Source organism: Heptranchias perlo, chromosome 25, assembly GCF_035084215.1.
Source record: "Heptranchias perlo isolate sHepPer1 chromosome 25, sHepPer1.hap1, whole genome shotgun sequence".
Lineage (NCBI taxonomy): Eukaryota > Metazoa > Chordata > Chondrichthyes > Hexanchiformes > Hexanchidae > Heptranchias > Heptranchias perlo.
Genome location: NC_090349.1, coordinates 15634635 through 15647938, shown reverse-complemented (window position 1 = coordinate 15647938; position 13304 = coordinate 15634635). Strand labels below are relative to the sequence as shown.

General features: G+C 40.0%; 1 protein-coding gene across 1 annotated transcript; it reads left to right on the top strand.

Moving 5' to 3' along the window:
- The first annotated feature begins 4258 nt into the window (after positions 1-4258).
- Positions 4259-12540, top strand: hspb8 (heat shock protein b8). The gene is made up of 3 exons (XM_068005686.1): positions 4259-4880; positions 5737-5800; positions 12032-12540. The coding sequence occupies exons 1-3, from the start codon at positions 4472-4474 to the stop codon at positions 12201-12203; spliced, it is 645 nt and encodes a 214-aa protein (XP_067861787.1). The 5' UTR covers positions 4259-4471; the 3' UTR covers positions 12204-12540.
- The last annotated feature ends 764 nt before the right edge of the window (positions 12541-13304 follow it).

The window sequence follows — 13304 nt, the reverse complement described above, 5'->3', positions numbered from 1 at the left end:
TTTCCTCCCAAGCATGCTACACTTACCACATGTCATGTCTCAATTTACTCATATATTGTATCCCAAAATGTTATTTTCTGAAAATACACAGCAGGTCAGTCATCATCAGACAGAGGTTAAAGTTTTGAGATTTCCCCTTCATGTGAACTGGTTTTGATGAACAGTCATACCTGAAGTGTTGACCTCTCTTTCTCTTTGAGCTGCTATCTGACCTGCTGTGCTTTCCAAGTGGTCTCTGAAACAGGTCGCTATGTGCAGTTTAGAGTATAATTTTGGTAAGACATGTAATTTGAGGGAAATTATTCAATTGCAGGATTGGACAGAACAATTATTCAATTTTTTTTGTGTGTTTTTTACTCTTGAGTGCCAGAGTTTAAGTTACTTTCGCCTTCCCCTCTCTTGGGTTCCTCTCTATCACATACTGTCCCTACTTGATAAAGCAAACAGACCTCAACCGATGCCGATATGAAACTGGTCCCTAGAAGCTGTGCAACAGCAATTGAGAGTCAAGCACCTGAGTTTTTCCCTTCTCCGTAAGTAAGTGCCCAGCTTTGCTTAGCAGTCCCCGCAATGGAATGGTTGAGGTTAGTAAATTGGTGTTTAGACTGTTAAGGACATGGCAAGTAATTTAATGTGGTTGTACCAATACTGTGAGTTAGCTACATTTATAGTGTGAAGAGCAAGTTGCTGCTTGAGTACAACAATTTTGCATAAAACCTCTCGAGGCTGTGAAAATGCTTTTTTTCTGAGTGGATCTGAGCCATAATCACAGGCAAAAGCCCATGTCCTATCTCTCCCAGTGCACCATGTTGGCTTTCGAGTGCATAGTGCCCTTGCACCTCTTCTCCAACTGCAATTTTCAATTTGTATTTACCACTATGAGGTATTTACAAAGTGGTGTCAACTATCTTCCAAGGTCAATTATCACTTAGGAATCAGTTGGAGAATTGAAGCATCAGTAGTGAAGAGTTAGACTTGATTCCCAGTCAACCAAATGATTTGAATTTGAAAATGTAAAAAGCTTCCCTGCTGTTTTTTTCTCTGGTGTTGTTGGACAGCAGGGCCCCCAAGAGTGAAATGAAGTGGCCATAAAAACATTTTGCAAAATCATTTCTACTTGATTGTGTTGGCAAAGTGACATTGTTAAATAGAATTATATAAATATAGATTAAGAGAAACAAGACTGCAAGCTGAATTAAGCTGCAGTGGTGTTGGAAGATAAAAAGTGCATGAAAGCTGAGTCATTCTGTGTAGGATGTCTCTGCATCACACTGAAATAATGTAGCCAAGTGGGCAGGGCTAGTGAGGTCAAAATAAAAAGATGCCTTTAGTCTGACAACAAAGAAAGAGAAAGAGAAAGAGAGATTCTAGTGTTTACAGAATGTAAATAATATTATCTCCCTATTATGGTAAAATTGAATCATAAACCTTGGACTATGAGTCATTTCAGTCACTCGTGCTCAGCTGCTCAGAATGTCAATCAGAGGAAGTTCAAAATTTCAGTCTATTGATTTTTTAAATCAATTTCTATGTGTTTATACAAGAGCTACTGCTACTCTATGAAGCAATACTCTGGTTACAATTTTCCCTACATATTATAACCTCATAAAGCAATCAGTTGACAGCATTCTGATCAGAAGCTTCTCATCCTCACCTTAATCTGGTTTAAATATGATGCTCAAGTGCATAGAGCTCGCAATGCAATGTGTTCTTGGAATGTGCAGTATTTGGAGGGAGAGGTGACCCATTTTTCTCACCAGTCTTTTTCAGTCCATACCATTTCTTACTCTCTCTTTAACTTTTCCCTCCTACGTTCTCTACCAACTGCTCCCTACTCCCCATTCTCTCTCTCACTCTTTCTCTCATCTGCCCTATATAATTTCTGTTGCGTCTAATATACTCCCTCATCCCCCATCACACACTCCTACTCTTTATTTCCCATTTGTTCTTTGTATCCTTTACTGCCTTTCACTCTACTTTCGGGACAACCAGCAACAGGAAATTGAGGTATGACTGCTTCACTCAACATTAGGAAGTTAAACTAACAGCTCTGGTGTTCCCCCCTGACCCCGCTGTGAGAATTTGTCAGCACATCAATCCATTTTATTCTTAGCCACCACACTGGGGAGATGAACTTTAAGTACAGACGAGAACTTTCTATTCCAGCGACTGTGATATAGTTTACATGAATTTTCTGATGCATCTGAAACAATCATCAGTGGTGCCAAAAGATGCTGAAATGGTGTCACATCTTTTTGAGGAAACCAATTTTTACAGCTTGAGAATCTTCTTCCAAATCAGCCATATAGGCAGAATATATATTACAGCAGTGATTTCAAAATGGAGTTGAAGTTTGACAACTAGATGAATAGGGATAACAAGGTAACTAACTAGCCCCGTCACGACCACCGTCCTTGGCTCATTTGAGTGTTGCTGTAATATATTGATGAAGTACTATAATACAAATGACATATTCATACATACTGCTCATATTTGTGATCAAAAATTACATAACAATCCCATTAAATATTTTTTAATTGCAATTCATTTTCAGACAAAAATATTCACTAACATCATTCCAGGTGACACAATGTGAATAAGCGGGTGTAAGTATTCAAAGGCACACTTTCCCATAAATTAAAAACAATATAATGCATTTAATTCTGTGAAGTAAATTGTTGTTACTTAACAAACAAGAAAGTACGGTTCAATTTTATTTTTTGAAAATTATTTTAATTATCGCCTAAATTATTTTAAATGGAACAATTCGGCAACACCAGCCAGCAGATCAGCTGTTGAAATGGATGCTTTTGTGAACGGTGATATGGCAGGCTGAAAACAACAGAGGTGGGTGCAGCAGAGCGTTTGTGAGTATCAGCTTGGCTCAGTTGCTAGCACTCTTGCCTCTGTGCTAGAAGCCTGTGTGTTCAAGCCCCATACCAATACCATAGTACATAATCTCGGCTGATATTCTACTGAAGCAAAGATGGATTGCTGCATTGTTCATGTTGTTGCCCTTCGGGTGAGACATTAAATTGAGGTTCAGGTGGTTAAAGCAGACACTGAGGATCCCAACAAAAACTGGTTGGTGAGACATTGCTAATGCAGAATTGTTGCATATTTGCCTACATAAAAAGTCACTGCACTCCAAAATTAATTCACTGCATGAAGTCCTGTGAGATGTTTTGATGATGTGATAAGGCGCTGGTACTATATAAATGCAAGAAATTTTTAAATCTCTTTTTTGTAGGCTATTGTAGGCATCCTCACAGTTGTGGGCTTCCTCTGGGGACATCGTGCTGAATACATAGAAATTACAATGCAAAAATAGACCTTTTGGCCCAATCAGTCCATGTTAATGTTTATGTAAAAATAGGTTAGAGAGGTGGTTGAAGGAAAGGAACTGCAGTTATATGGGAACATATCCCATTAGGACTAAACATATCCCATTAGGACATATCCCATATGGAGACTAAACACCAACATGGGCTGCTTAGGCCAAATGGCCTGTTTCCACGTTATAATTTCTATACAATTATTGACTAACATTCCTCCCTCAACCATCATCCTCAAAAACAGGTGAACTGATGGTTCTTCTCACTGCTGTTGTGGTACCATCCTGTACGCAAAAAAAACTATGTTTAACGACAAAACAATCGCTGATTTCAAAATAATTAATTGTATGTGAAGTACTTTGAGACATTTCTGAGCAATTGATAAAACGCTAGTAAATGGAAATCTCTCACCCATCTATTGTCAACAGGAAATGGGACCTGTTCCGCATTGAGTATTAATTGCCCTATAGAGGGACTTTTCTCGTGATCATAAGGTAAGCCTGTTAGCATTAAAACGTGGTTTGAATGAGTACAGTAATTTCTGACATTACTGTCACTTGTGCCTAAACCTTCTCTGGAATTTAACAGAAAACAGGCATCAGGACGACCAAGGGGCGCAGCACTATCCTTCAGGATGTAATGTTCTGCTATTATTTATTGGTAATGAAGGGTTGACTGAAATGTGCATGAAAGTACTTAGCCACTTAAAGAAATGTTTGTTATTGTACAGTCTGAGATGTGGGTGGGGGGGACAATGTAGTGACTATGAATCGAATATTTTCTTCCCCCACCCCCCCCCCCCCTCCCCCCACACCACTACCAGGACAGGAGCTGGTAAACAAGGATGACTCGGGTTGCTTTAAATAGCCTGAAGGGAGGCAGGGCTAAGCTCCTCGGATAGTCAGGCATGGCTAAACTTGGTCAGTACACGTAAGAGGGACTGATTCTCCTGTGGGGCACGTCGGATTCCTTTCAATTGCTCATAGATCAGATTATACAGATGACAACTGGCGCTTGCCTCACCTCCAGCAAACTATAAAGACCGGGGCACAGAACTAAAGGGGGTGGGAAAAAAAACTTCTTGTGAAACAAGTGTGTGTGTGTGTGGGGGAATCTAGAAGCGGCTGAGAAGAAGCATGGCCGAGAGTCAAGTCCCATTCTCCTGCCAGATCCCCGGGAGGCACAGGAGCAGCAGGGACCCTTTCCGAGAGCCCGGGTTGTCTTCTCGATTCTTGGACGATGAGTTCGGGATGTCTGCTTTCCCCGATCACTTCACGGCCGATTGGCCCGACTGGGCTAAACCCAGACTGACCTCCACCTGGCCCGGACCTTTGAGATCGTCCTTTAACGGATCGGGTCGGGAAGCTCAGGCCGCTTACAGCCCAGCGCCACCCCAGTACACGGCTCGGTACACGGGTTACCCCGAGCCCAAGAACCCGCCCAGTCTCAACCCGGGCGAGCCCTGGAAGGTCTGTGTCAACGTGCAGAGCTTCGCGCCCGAGGAGCTCACGGTCAAAACCAAGGATGGATTCGTGGAGATATCAGGTAGGTGGGGGAGCGGGAAGAGATAGACGGGGCCACATCGAATGGGTGTCAGGGTGAGCGAAGCCTGGTACTTGTCTGACTCAACCAATGTATTTGGTGGGGTAAAGCACAACTGGAAGAGATTCAATGAGTTCAGATGAAGGGGTTACCCTTGAAACGTTAACTTCTCACAGTCTCAGATGCTGTTCCTAACTTGCTAAGTGTTTCCAGCATCTTTCTGGGGGTTTTTTTTGTTTCTATTAATGGTTGTATTCATTATTGGTTCTGCATTTTATAAAAGTCAATGGCCCCAAAAATACAAATTATAAAGCAAGATTTGATGATTATTTTTAATTGGGATATTTTTCAGTTTGAATAAATTTAAACCAGGAGAGTGGCCAAAGCAAGAAATCAGTGACACTTGGCACATCCGAGGGCTGAGTTTATATAATTGACCCAGGAAACACAGCAAACATGTAAAGAACATTATAACAGATATAGTTGATCTTAGAGGCGTGCGTACTGTGATATTAGAAGGGTGCTCTGTGCATTTAAGAAGGAGTGGCTGATATTTTCTAAGTTGAAATGTGGCTGGGATGTATCAGAACGGAGGTGTAGATCCTGGTTCCAGTAACCAGGGGTTCAAGGGCTACAGATAAGGACAGGCCTAGACCCCCTGAGACACTGTAGTGATAGCGGAATAGGTTGAAAGTTGACCAAGCGACAGCAAAATGCACTCAGAGTACGGCCCAGGCACTGAAAGAAGGTAATAAATATAGAACTGATCTTGAACAGGATCCAGTGTGTGTAGTGAATCAGACTTAAAGATCAGATATCATTTTTCATTCCTGACAACTTTTCTCTGCATCGTTTAAAGGAAAACACGAAGAAAAACAAGAAGGAGGAGGAATAGTCTCAAAAAACTTCACCAAAAAAATCCAGTAAGTAGTAATAGCCATGATTCATCGCCAAGAAAGAAAAAAACTGAGTGTACATTTAAAAGGAACGATTTAATGGGCATATATAGGTGTTAGTATTTTTAAAGTGTGAAACTTTCCTTTCTATTGTCGGGTTACATGGTCCAAAATGGGCCCTGGGTAGGAAACGCCGAGAGAGTTGATGAACTTGTGCGAGATTCCTCGCCTGCTGCAGAAACGCCGAGTGCCTTCCTTATTTGGTGATGGAGCCGCCCCGAGTGTCAACGATGAAAATCGTGTGGGTTTTAACAAATGGCGGTCGTTCCTGTGCCCACACTGGAAGCTAAAGTTAGTATCACAACATGGGGCCATCAGGCCTTTCACTGCACTCGTCCCATCTACTTGACCGTCCTCCTAAAATGCCGCTGGATGCAAGACTGAGGGAGCTGGGGTACTGGGGGTGTCAGCTTTCATAAAGGTCCTTTTACTGATGCTTAACTCTTCTTAACGTTGACATTGTTAATGTTTTCCATGTTGGCAATTAGGGATGGGTTTCAAATAGGACTAGGGTTGCCATCTCTGGTTGGAGGTATTCCTGGAGGTTATCATGTGACCTCCCATCTCCAACTGCCCTGCATAGTCAAACAGCCTTTCTTCCCATTTCCAATATTTCTGTAACTAATAAACATAAGTATTCAAAGAATATGAAACAAACATTTTTTTAATGCCCCTGTGATTTTCCTCCTGGGTTGCCAGCAGCAGTGTCTAGGAGATTAATCTTCAATTTCTGAAGACTCCAGGGCAATCCTGGAGGATTGGCAACCCCAAAGTTAACTTGTATGTAATTCCATATTTAATGAAAATGTTAATCAGGTTATTTTAAATGTACTGATTGCTTTATTAAAATGGCAACAGAGGAAGTTCATATGAACACAATAATGCAGTCATTGTCGCACAGCAGTTTCAACCCAGAAGTATTTAGAGAATAATTTTTTTAATACAAAAAACTTTTTTGAAATATTTATACATGTAGGACATCTGAGTTGGTTTAATAAACAATTTACTTTTATAGCTTTGAAACTAATACCCCTTTTTTTTCAGTTAAACCCCATCAGATGTTAGGGATGCATCATCTGTTGACAGAACTCTAAAGATTAGTGAAGCATTAATCAGGCAAATTACAAACCCATTTAAACACATGGGGAACATTTCCTCTCCTCATTTTGTATTGTTTATACTTACATTTATGATTTCACTATAAATAATGAACAGAGCAAACATTCTCCCATGTAGTTGCATGCATAAAAATGGGTGACTTCTTAAAGTCAGAATGAGTAATTGGTCACTCCTAAAGACTGAGACTGGCACACAGTTGAGGTAGTCATCCAGAATCTTTGTCCCTGCTATCTTGGGCAGGACAACTTGTACATATCATGTATATTAAATAGACATGGGATATGATCTAATAACTCACCACATTGATTTATTATTACCGCCTTGGGCCTGAAATCCTGAAATCATATAATATACATATATATATAGAGAGAGAGAGTGAGATCATAATTCAAGACTCATTGTGTGTTGTGCTTATTTCATACATTAGATCACTAATTAAAAGAATACATTTTAATTTTAAACGAGCACTAAATTGACGTGTGTATCCTGACTGATTCTGGACGTCACAATAACACCATGCCCATTAAATGCATTGATGCATAGCAGCGCAACTTATATCTTCATGTTATATGTAAACAAAAAAGGTTTGTCAAACTCTTCTTCACTAAGACAATGTCCCTTTAACAAAAAATGTTGATTTTCTCTATTTCAGCAGTTAAATAATGAAATGCCATTATATTGTAAACCCCATTTTACTAGAGCAGTTTCAATATATAAAATAAAACATTTGGCAGACTCCATACAAATAATTGGCTGCCATCAAGACGCTTAAACAATTGCTTCCATTTTCAACCTTTACTTTCTAGTTAATGTACCTGTTAATCTTTGGAGAACAATATTTGTTAAAGGGATGCTGACTTCAAGAAAAAGCATTTGACAAACTGTTTTTGTTCGGGAAAAGAGAGAGTCAGAAGAACCGTATGTCAATTTTGTAAAATTGACTCTGCATCCAAGTGATGTGAAGGTGATTGTCAACAAGATTTCGGTCACCATATTGTATATCTCTCAACAAAAAAAGGTTCAAATTGTTTTTCACTCTGTGACAGTGCCTTTTTAACAAGGATTGTTGACTCCATTCTTGATGCCCTTGACCTATTGCTTGAGGTAAAGTCAATAGAGGAACAGTTACTCAACCCAAAGACTGTAAATGTGTGCTGTTGACTTGGGTGCTTATTGAAGGTTTAATGTTTTACCGCGTTAAATGTCAGTTGGGTATAGATGGCTACACTTTACAAACAACTCTCTCTATTCATCATCTTGGGAAAATTGTTTGGTAAAAGCAGCATTTGTGGAGCACTTTCATGTACTCTGTTAAAGCCGCAGTGCCACATAGTTAACGTAGGAGAGCGTGGAACAAGAAAAGTTCATTCAGCCCACAAAACTTGTATAATCTATTCTGTCGTGGGACTCTACCCCAACCATTTATAATCTCTTAAGGAAAATTTCTGCAAAGTTGCTTGCTAACTGTCAAAGGTGACTCAAGCAAAGAACCAGTCTAGTTATCTAATCCTACATGCCTCAAGCATTTACATCCATTTCATGCATCCTTGGCATGACACTTCCACGGTCCCAGAGACTCAGCAGTATCGCAACACACTGTTTTATCATTGTAAACCTCAATCTATTGATTAACCAAATACTTATCCAGCTTTTCTGAAGGATTTACTCAACACAACATGAATTTCTGAAGCCAAATTCAGTACTGGAAATTCCATGCTCTTATATCCCTGATCTTTGCACTTTATCCCTGAGGGCAACCATTGGGATTGCAGACTGATCAGACTTTTTTTGTTGATTTCACTCATTTTTGTTTTTCCTGTGCATGCACAAATGAAAATACACCAAGGGGAAAAAGGCCAATAACAATGAAACTGTTTCCACATTATGGGTGGAACTGGCAACTTCAGAAGAGTGTAAAACAGGCATTATTGGATCGACTGCCTGTTATACACCTGACCCAATTTTCCTTTCAGTTGAAGTCCATGGAAAATCGGGTAGGGTGGGTACTGGTCGACCAATCCGATACCACCCGTTTTATACCCACACCAAAATTAAAAGTTCACTCAAGTACATAGAAGATTTTATTCGTACGGTTGCTATATGAAAATGTACTGTTCACCTTCATGTTGCTTTTTTTCTCAGTCCTTTGCATTTTCTTGCTCTTTTTCTTCCTGACTGTGTTTTATTTGTCTGTTGTTTGTGTTTTGTTTTTCTTCTTTCTCGTCTTCTGTTTACCTGGTCCCACTGTGCCATTTTTTTTGTTCTTACTTTTCATCTTCATTGTGCCGCTTGTCTCCCGCTTTCTCCAGACATCTCAGATTCCACTGCCCTACCTTCTAGGGCAGTACTATAGAAATTTACCTAACAGAAGGCGGCCATCATATCTGTGCTGGCTCTCCACTAGAGCGGTTCAAAACGAATCCATCTGCCCTGCTTTCTCCCTGTACTCCTGTATCTCCTTCTGCCTCAAATGACTATCTACTCTTAAAAGATGCATGGTCTCTGCTGTAACTACGCCCTGTGACAAAGCATTCCATTCTCCAGTAGCTCTCTGTGCAAAGATATTTCTCCTAACTCTCGTAGTGACAATTTTAAAATTATGACCGCTCGTTACTGACTCTTCAAACAGAGGAAATAGTCATTCCCTATTCATCCTATCTTCATAATCTTGAAAACCTCTGTTAAGACTCCTCTTGGTTATCTGTGCTCCAGTATAAATTGTCCCTGTATCACAAGTTGCTCCTCATAACTATAGTTTCTCTACACTGCTATCATCCAGGTGAATCTTGGGATTACTTACTCGGAGTGTATTCCACATATCTACTTCCTCCTTTCCTCCATTTCTCATGCCCAATATCTGATTCCCCTCATGGCTCAAAGGAAGAGGCGTGTGGATAAGTATTGACTTCTAGATATATCACATATTGTTTTATATATCCATTTTAAAAAAAAATTCCCCTTTAACTTCCTGTACATCCTCCAGCTATGAAATTTTGCAAGGGTTCTCCCAATCTCTGCATTTTTGAGGGGTTCTGTCAGTTGCAGAAGACCAGGAAAACCTCCACAGAATTTCAGAGCTTCTATTTCAACAACTAAACAGTGAATTGGATCCAGTGACATGCTATGAGCAAAGTATATCCCTTTGAGACATTTCTGCTTCCTAACAGGGACATCAGCGTAATCACTCTCACAATCAAAATGGACCAACTGATTGATCGTACTGAGACTCGTATGAAGGTGTGAACAGATTAAAGGCATTATAACTATAGTTTATGTCACTCAAACAAACCTATCTTCCTGTTCAGCTGCTAAAATAATAGACATATGGGTCTCCACAAAAGACTTATGTAAATGCAGAAAACACTGCTTTGAAGACACTAAGTGATAGCAACGTGCAATTCTTTGGGTTTCTGTTTAATGGGTTCTTTCACAGAATGTATTAATTTGTTAAAGTTCCAGATGTGAGGCTGTTATACAAGATTGAGCTTCATGAAATAAATGGAAATTTAGCTGGCTCAGCAATAGTTAGCGGAAGGTGATGAAAAATGGAGAGAGTTCCACGGAATTTTATTGTGGGTCCCCTGTACTCACAAAGTTCATTAATAATATGGAGGAGGGTACTTCTGGCAATGTTATAAAATTTGCTTATGACACCAAGCGGACAAGTATAATGGAGATTAATGACATTCAAACAGATTTTGACTATCTGGTCATTTATCTCATTGCCGTTTATGGGACCTTGCTATGCGTTTCCTACTTTAGAACAGTGACCACACCTCAAAAAGTACTTACTTGGCTGTGAAGCACTTTGGGATGTCCAGAGGTCATGAAAGGTGCTGTATAAATGCAATTTTTTTCTTTCATTTGGATCAATTAAGCATGCAGTCTAAAGAATGGTAGATGGATTTTAATGTGGGTCTAAGCATGAAATGTATTGAGCAAGATGAAAGGGTTTGTACAAACGAAAGTTGAATGGATTTGGATGTGACACTGACCACTCACTCAAAGTATCCAGTGAATGTGAAGCTGTTGTCACTGAGGTTAATCAAGGACTGGGATGTGCCTTGAGAAGATTTGATTATAAGTGAGAGTTCGAGCTTTTATTGTTCAGGCTACAGTTGGCATATTGTGTGTCATTCTGGGCACAACACTCTCAAAAAAAACATTAGAATTGGTTCACAGGATGATTCTAGAACCAAAACCTCCTCAGCTCCTCCTGTACTTTGAGTAGCTTTGTTACTGTAATGTGAGTACTTGATGTGTGAGCTTTAAAATAAACTTTATAAAAAAGACTAGCTCAGGAAGACTGGAATTTCCCTGGGACTGCCAGCAGTTAAAGGGCTAACCCACTGGTTGTTCTCACTGGGTTGCTATGGATAACATTGCTGGCTTGCTTTCCTTGCTTGCATCAAATCACTAATTTATTTTGATTTCTTAGTGAATACCTACACTGGAATTCTTTACAAAGAATAGCCTGAAAATTCCATGTGGGCTCTCCTGGTATCATACAGCAACTCTGGCAGGACACAGTCGGAAACAACCTCCCCCCACAAAAAAAAGGGCAGAAACCAGGAGACCCCCCACAGAATTTCAGGGCCAAGGTATTGGTGATTTTTTAAAGCAGAGAATATATCAGTTTACCAGTAACTTTGAGTGAAACCATTTAGTCTTGTTACATTGTCACTTCAATGTGTTAGCCATTTGAAAGCAAGTGCCATTGTTTCTAATTGCAGTGTATCACTCAGTGTCCTCTCACTGCTGGCTGCTGTTACATGGCCAATTCACTAGACAGCCTTGTCTGTCCGTCTCGTATTTTAACTTTACTAAAGACATTTTTCCACTAGGAATAAAAGGTTCTCATTACAGTTTTTAAGTTTAATCTGCTATCTCTCAGACATGCCTAGACTATTTTACAGGACATTTCACAAAATGACATTGAAACACTAGACTGTACACCAGTATTATATTACGAATGCATTAAACATAAAACTGTGAAGTACTGAACCTGCAATTGGGTCAGGGTTGCAGGATTTGGTATGAAAGCCTTGCTCAATATTGTGTCAATCTGTGCTTCTCTAGGTTGCCCATCGAAGTCGACCCTGTGACAGTTTTTGCGTCCTTGTCTCCTGAAGGAGTCTTAATCATTGAAGCCCCCCCTGTAAGACCACCGTGTTATTTCTACGGGGATGACAGCATGAGCATTGATGCAGAAGAAAATGGATTGAGAGGCCAGGAACAGACTGTTTCTTAATCTTGACCTACTATGAAATTACCTGTCAAATACAAAACCTGCCAAAAAAACAGGGTTATTACTTTTATAAGAGGCAACAAGGACTGTATATAAATCATTGTTTGTTTACTTTGATACTTCTAGATAGTCTTACGGAAGATATTGATCTGTTTTGGTCTATTTTGTATATGAGAAGAAGGCTGTATATTGATTGTTGGTTTTTTTGCACAATAGCATGTATTTTATATGCTAGATATAGCAGAGTGGTTCAATATTGATCCGTCTGTAAAGTGCCTTTAATTGTTGATTTCAAATAAAATCTAGGTTGGAAAACCTTGTTTATTTTCCTGTGACAAAATTCTGTGATTTCTTTGCACTTATGGTCATAAAAAAATCGGGGAACAGGTACTGCACTGGGTCAGACACTGGACTTCCACAGGTTGAGACATAGGGTGATTGATATCTCACCCTGGACTCCAAATCCAGACTGATGGAATGAAAGCCTCCTCTGTTTGTCGCTGTAAAGGCCCTACATGAAATGAGTTTGAACAGTTTCAATTTAGATCCTAGTAAGCAGGGGCCCAGAGAAAAATCAACTCTTAATTCAGCACTAATTAGCACCAAATTGGCCACAGGATGGTTGTCTTATGATACGGAAAAATGTCACACTGGTGCAGTATGGGATCTCTATTAGGGTTGGGGTGCATTTATATAGCGCCTTTAATGTAGAAAAATGTCCCAAGATACTTCACAGACCTTGCAGTGTAATCATACACAAATGGACCCTGAGCCAAAAAGAGATAATAGGAGGGGAGTGACTAAAGGCTTGGTCGAAGAGGTGGGTCTTAAAGGGGGTGAGTGAGGTGGAGAGGTGTAGGGAGGGAATTCCAGAGTGCGGGGCCTAGATGCCTGCAGGATCAATCAAAGTATTTTAAATTTCAGATATTGCTGTATTGGATTTTGTGGTCTGAGCACTGCCTCTTTTGTTTCCCCCTCCCCTGTGCTGGTCGGCACTTTGGTGGCCCATTCTTGCCCAATACCGCATTTCCAAAGCTCGATAGTCTCCCATCCCTACTGCTATATATTAAAAAAAAGAGCAAGTAGAAGATTGAGATAGAGGCA